Source organism: Anolis carolinensis, chromosome 3 (assembly GCF_035594765.1).
Source record: "Anolis carolinensis isolate JA03-04 chromosome 3, rAnoCar3.1.pri, whole genome shotgun sequence".
Taxonomy (NCBI): domain Eukaryota; kingdom Metazoa; phylum Chordata; class Lepidosauria; order Squamata; family Dactyloidae; genus Anolis; species Anolis carolinensis.
Window position 1 is genome coordinate 113,755,255 of NC_085843.1, and position 7,124 is coordinate 113,762,378.

General features: G+C 44.4%; 1 protein-coding gene across 1 annotated transcript in view; it reads right to left on the bottom strand.

Moving 5' to 3' along the window:
* The window catches only part of rnf149 (ring finger protein 149), a 36,871-nt gene extending 34,377 nt beyond the window's left edge, over positions 1-2,494 (bottom strand). Inside the window, exon 1 of the mRNA XM_062975384.1 lies at positions 1,956-2,494. Within this exon, the coding sequence (XP_062831454.1) occupies positions 1,956-2,364 (409 nt within the window). The 5' untranslated portion in view covers positions 2,365-2,494. The remainder of the gene's footprint in view (positions 1-1,955) is intronic.
* Positions 2,495-7,124: the final 4,630 nt, after the last annotated feature.

A 7,124-nucleotide genomic window follows, 5' to 3' on the forward strand; every position in this document is an offset into this window, starting at 1 on the left:
ACACTTTTCTCTAAGTATCTTTTTGTTTGGTTCTTCATGCGAGGAATGCATTTGATTGTGGCATCTGCCAACTTTGGGCCTCCAGGTGTTTTGGATTTCAACTCCCAGAAATCCCAGCCAGTTTATCTGCTGTTAGGAAGTATGGAAGCTGAAGTCCAAAACACCTCTAAAATGTTCCACCTGGATGGCTGAGATGCTGTCACTTTTGTTTCTGATTATTCAAGATACACACACTTTTATTTTATCCACAAAATTATTTAAAATATTATTCTAATGTTACCTTCAGGCTCTGTGTATAAGATTTATATAAAACAAATGAATTTCATATTTAGATCTGGATTCCATCCCCAAGATGTACTTGTATGCAAATACAGTATTTTAAAATCCAACAAAAATCTAAAATTCAAAACACTTCTGGGTTCAATCATGTCTAATAAGAGATATTCAATCAGTATATCAATTTCTGCCATCATTTCCCCTCAAAAATAGGGTTTCCAAATACGTAAATGAATGTCTAAAGCACTTCTGGCCACAAGTATTTTGAATAAGGGCATATCCATCCCTGTCCCCTCTAAACGGAGCTTGCAATACTAAGCAACTTTTATCCAAAATCTTCCAAAATTGTTACATGTGGCAATGTCCCTTTTTGCTTTCTGATGGTTCAATGTACACAAAACTTCGTGAATAAAATGACTCAAAATATTGTGTATAAAGTTACCTTCAGACTGTGAGTATATCAAACATAAATGAATTTAATATTGAGACCCAGACTGCATCTCCAAGATTATCTTATTACGTACATGGATGCAAATCCAGGTATCATAAAACCCAACAAAATCTGCAATCTAAAACTCTTCTAGCCTCAACAACTTTGGGTAAGGACTACTCAGTTGATATATCCATTATTGTCATTGGGTTCCCTGCAAAATTGGGCCTGCAACATAAATGAGTTTCTGAAATACTTCTGGACCCAAAAAATTGGATAAGGGATAAGACTATGTAACAAAATCAGGAAAATAAATCTTCCTGGTTTGAACATTTTATTTCCTGTTTAACTGTGTGGTACTTACTTTGAAAGTAGTTGTTATACTCCAGAAACTTCATTTTTGTAGCTGCCATTTGTAATCTTTCAATGTGCCACTTTTAACAACAAAGGACAAGAGGGATCCTCTCACCTTTGCAGGAGTCTACTGTATACCATGCAGCTGTGGACAAGTCTACATAGGGACCACCAAAAGCACCAAACAAAAAAGTCATCCATAGCACTTGATGAACAACAACACTCAGATGACAGGGGAATTCCAGCTAACACCTCCCAACAAAGGATTCCCCCCCAGGCAGGAAGCAGTCATGCTTTGAAGCTGCAAGGCCATTCAATGCTAATCAAAGTGGCTAATTTACAGTATTTTTACCCTCCTCTATCTCAACCTCAAAGGGGACTCAAGACAGCTTCCAAATTGGCAAAAATTCAATGCCACATTAACATAAGGCAAACAAAATACAATACACATCTATACATTAGTATATTATTATGATTATTATACTGCCTCTTACCATTAGCATACTGTTCTGTTATTTGTGAACTGCAACATTCACACTCGACTCCAACAGACGAGTTATTTCTCCCACCCTGGACCCCCCACAGATATAAACCCCACTTGACTAGTTTCCAACAGACATCTCAACTTCTGAGGATGCCTGCCATAGACGCAGGCAAAATGTCAGGAGAGAATGCTTCTGGAACATGGCCATACAGCCCGGAAAACTCACAACTACTCAGGCTCAGGCCCCTTCCTTTTCCCCCTCGGCCGCTTAAGCGGCCGAGGGAGAAAAGGAAAGGGCCTGAGGCTGCTTGGAATTGTGGGAGTTGGAGTCCAAAACACCTGGTGGGCCCAAGTTTGCCCAGGCCTGGTTAACCGGTGTATACGGAAGGGGACCTGGCGACAGACACTGACCCAAGTGGGGCATGGAGAAGGTGGAGTTCCCGAAGCGGGGCTCGTTGTAGACCACGACGGCGGAGGCGCCCTTCCCGGCGGCGCCGGCTACCTTCTCGGCGAGGCTGCACCCCCCGTGGGCCAGCAGGGCGATCCAGGCGTGGGGCGGGGCCTCGCGGGCGCCGGGCACGTGGAAGGCGGCGCCGGGCCCGCAGCCCTCCATGGCCCCTCCGCGGGGGATGCCCACCAGGCCCTGCGCGCTCACCTTGGGGGAGCCCGCCCCATAACGCCCGCTCTCGCCGCGGCCCCACACCGTGCGGTTGGTGCCGGGATCCGTGTAGGCCGTGCTCACCCACGCCGTGTACCACACCAGCGCCTGCGACCACGGCGGCAGCAGCAGTAGCAGCAGAAAGGTCAGCAACAGCATCATGGCATCGCCGGGCCTCGCTGCGACTGCGGAGAAGACAGGCGAGCGAGGCCCAGCTCTTCCCGCCCCCTCCTCTCACCGCACGCCCTCGCTCCCGTCCCCGCCTCTTGCCTCTCGCAGCAGAAAGGGCGGGAGGAAAGGGCGCCCTCTGTCGGCCGCGCGCGGGGAATGTGGACTTCTTAAACAGAGGTTTCCTGTCAGGCTGGGGCCCATTCCACACAGCTGAATAAAATCCCACGTTTTCTGCTTTGAACTGGAATATTTGGCAGTGTGGACATACAGCCATATATCCCAGAATATCATGGCAGAAAATCCCACATTATCTGCTTTGAACTGGAATATCTGGCAATTTGGACTCAGATAACCCAGTCCAAAGCAGATATTGTGGGGTTTCCTGCCTTGATATTCTGGGATATAGGGCCGTGTGGAAAGGCCCTCAGATAACCCAGTTCAAAGCAGATATTGTGGGGTTTCCTGCCTTGATATTTTGGGATATAAGGCTGTGTGAAAAGGCCCTCAGATAACCCAGTTCAAAGCAGATATTGTGGGGTTTCCTGCCTTGATATTTTGGGATATAGGGCTGTGTGAAAAGGCCCTCAGATAACCCAGTTCAAAGCAGATATTGTGGGGTTTCCTGCCTTGATATTTTGGGATATAGGGCTGTGTGAAAAGGCCCTCAGATAACCCAGTTCAAAGCAGATATTGTGGGGTTTCCTGCCTTGATATTCTGGGATATAGGGCCGTGTGGAAAGGCCCTCAGATAACCCAGTTCAAGGCAGATATTGTGGGTTTTCCTGCCTTGATAATCTGGGTTATAGGGATGTATGGAAGGGGGGGGGGTTGTTTGTTGCTATTGTTCTTGTTGGCCTTTCGAATAGTTTCTGACTGAGGGCGACCCCGAGGCAACCCTCTCACTGAGGGCCTTTCCACATAGCCGTATACCCAGAATCTCAAGGCAGAAAATCCTACAATATCTGCTTTGGACTGGGTTAGTTATCTGAATCCACACTGCCAGATATTCCAGTTCAAAGCAGAAAATGTGGGATGTTATTCAGCTGTGTGGAAGGGGCCAGTTTTCCTGTCGAGGTTTATTCAACAATGGGTTTGTCTTGGTCTTCCCTTGAGGCTGAGAGAGTGTGACCTGCCTAAAGCCACCCAGTGTGCCCAAAAGAGCCACCATCCCAGGTTCAAACCACTACGCCACACTTTATGAATCCTTTCCCTGGGTTGCTGTGAAGCATTCCAGAGTCACTATGTCACAGAGAAGCCATTGAAATCCACAAGTTTATGGACAATTACAACAGAAAGGAGGAAACCATGAAAATGAACAAAATATGGCTACCAATATTTAAAAAAAACCTTTTAAATCATGACAGTAAATAAAGAACAACACTCAGATGACAAGGGAGTTCCAGATAGGAAACAATAGGGCCAGTTAACAGCTCCTAACAAAGGATTCCCGCAGGCCTTGAAGCTGAAAGACTATTCAGTGCTAATCAAGGTTGCCAATTGCAACATTCACACTTGCCTGAAGCAGACAAGAGTTCTTTCTCTCACCCTGGAACTTCTACAGATATATAAACCTCAGATGCCTAGTTTCCAACAGACCTCACAACCTCTGAGGATGCCTGCCATAGATGTGGGCGAAACGTCAGGAGAGAATGCCTCTGGGACATGGCCATACATCCTGGAAAACTCACAGCAACCCAGTGATTCCAGCCTTCGACAACCCACAGGCCATAGTTTGAAGCATGGGAGTGGCAATATCATGCTTTGGGGCTGTTTCGTTGCAAAGGGACCAGGATGACTGATCCGTATGCATGAAAGAAAGAATGGGGCCATGTATCGTGATATTTGGAGTGCTAACCTCCTTCCATCAGCAAGGGCACTGAAGATGAAACGTGGCTGGGTCTTTCATCATGCCAATGATCCTAAGCACACTGCCAGGGCAACGAAGGAGTGGCTTCGTATGAAGCATTTCAAGGTCCTGGAGTGGCCTAGCCAGTCTCCAGATCTCAACCCTATAGAAAACCTTTGGAGGGAGTTGAAAGTCCGTGTTGCCCAGCGACAGCCCCAAGACATCACTGCTCTCGAGGACATCTGCATGGGCGAATGGGCCAACATACCAGGAACATTGTGCCAACCTTGTGAGGACTTACAGGAAACGTTTGACTTCTGTCATTGCCAATAAAGGATATATAACAAAGTATTGAGATGAACATTTGTTATTGACCAAATACTTATTTTCTACCACAATTTGCAAATAAATTCATGAAAAATCAGATAATGTGATTTTCTGAATTGGTTTTTTCATGTTGTCTCTCATAGTTGAGGTCTACCTATGATGTCAATTACAGGCCTCTCTCATCTTTTTTACTGGTAGAACTTGTACAATTGGTATCTGACTAAATACTCCCCCCCCCCCCACTGTATATATACAGTCTATATTCTCCATTTTATATAAGGGACCCTTGTATATAATGGGGCTTGAACATCCATGGATTTGGGTATCCACTAAAACCAATCCTCAGTGGATATCCGAAGACCCAATGTCTAGAACTATTTTACTACAACACTGTATACAATATACCTCTGTATATTAATAATACTTGCGCTTTCAAGGATTTTGATATCCACGAGGTCCTGTGGCTATAAAAGGCCCAATGTATAGAGCTATTTTACTATATCACACATATAGTAATTGAGCATCTACGGATTTTGGTATCCACAAGGGTCCTCAAACCAACCCCAGCCGATACCCAAGGCCCAATGTATAGAGCTATATTACTCCCCCACCGTAAAGGGACTTGAACATCCACAGAGATACTGGAACCAATCCCTAGCAGATGCCAAGGGCCCATTATAGTGTTATGATTCCACCTTAACTGTTATGGTTTCATCCTGTGGACTCTTGGGATTTGCAGTTCAAAGAGAAATGCTGGAAGACGAGAGCTCTCGTGCCTCACTAAACTACAGACCCTAGGATTCCATAGGATAAACCTATGGCAGCTGAAATGGATTCTTGATGCTATAATTTTATAAAGTGGCCCCTCTATTATATAGATAGATAGGTATGCTGACCGAAAGGTTGATGGTCCGAATCTGGGGAGCGGGGTGAGCTCTCGCTGTTAGCTCCAGCTTCTGCCAACCTAGCAGTTCGAAAACATGCCAATGTGAGTAGATCAATAGGTGCCGATCCGGTGGGAAGGTAACCGCTCCATGCAGTCATGCCGGCCATATGATATTGAAGGTGTCTACGGACAACGCCGGCTCCTGAGCTTAGAAATGGAGATGATCACCAACCCCCAAAGTCGGACATGACCAGACTTCATGTCAGGGGAAAACCTTTACCTTTACCTTAGATAGGTATAATAATAATCATCATCACCATCATCATAATCAGGGCTCATTATCATATATAGTGGTGTAGTAAAATGGTGTCTTTATATAAAGTGACAAAATCAAAGTTTGCTTTTGGGATTTCTTTGGGGAAGTTATATTTTCAAGCTGGGGATGGTTGAATCGATGGATACAGAATCCATGAATGCGACGAGAAGAAAAACCAAGATCAGAGCCTTGTGAAGCAGGGTTTGGACATTTGTGATTTAGGAATTATCCATTAATCACTAAGGAGGAAGCTGCTTAGATGTGTCTGGTTTTGAGGTTTATTTTCCCCTTCCTTCCTAAATGGTAAAGATAACCTCTGATCTGACCATTACATTTCTCTCCCTGTATCATTTCATTGTTGAAAGACTCTTCTTAACACGGCGCACAAATCCCAAAGATTTTGGCGGAAGCAACAGTCACCCACCCAACATATTTAGTGGTGACCAATGATGGTGGTTGCAGTCAAACAACACATGGAACAACAATATTCCCGATTCTCCCGTAGATCTAGAAATTCTCACTGACATATCATCAGATTTGTTCAAAATCATATGCATTATATTCTCGTCCCGTTTTCCTTTATCAAACAACCCTGTGAGGTGGGTTATGTTAAAAAGTAATAATCGACCCACAGCTAACCACTGAGCTTCATGACTACACAACTTTCAGACTACACAACTGCAAAATTAAGATTCCTATGGAATACCTGGGGGTTTAGCTTACAGAAGCAAAATTACAATTATCAGACATAGACCTACACGAGAACTTCCAGGATGCAACCTTGCTTCTCAAAGTGGAGCCATAGTGCTATAATTGTGCTGCGTGAAAGGGCCTCAGGAATTAAGACCAGGGACATGACACATTGATGGCTACTTTTTGTTTTTCTATAGAGAGAAAACTGATGAGCTGTTGCATGGTAATTTGAGCTTGTGTAAAGACAGAAATAACCATTACATTATTGCAACATATTTGTCCATGGTTGCTTAATAAGGGGGTGAGGGGAGGATGTAGTAAATCTTGAAAGAATTCTTCAGCTGAAATCTGCTTTTAAGAGTACAATAAAATTTGGAATTTATTGTTTCACAACCTGCATGCTGATCTGCCATGGTGACACATATTGTGGTTACCTCCTACCTGCCTCATTGCACCACAAATTACATATGAAATTGCCTTTAGTTGGTTCAAAAACTTTAGTTGGTTCAAAATGTTATGACTGGACTACTGACTGAAAATGAAAACCAAAGTCCTTGCTATGCCATCTTTACAAGGTATTGGTCATTTCCCAAGTAGAATTAAAAATGTTAGGCATGACCTTTAAAGCACTTTATGGCTAGAATCCAGCCTATCTGAAAGACTCTATGGCCCCTTCTACAGCG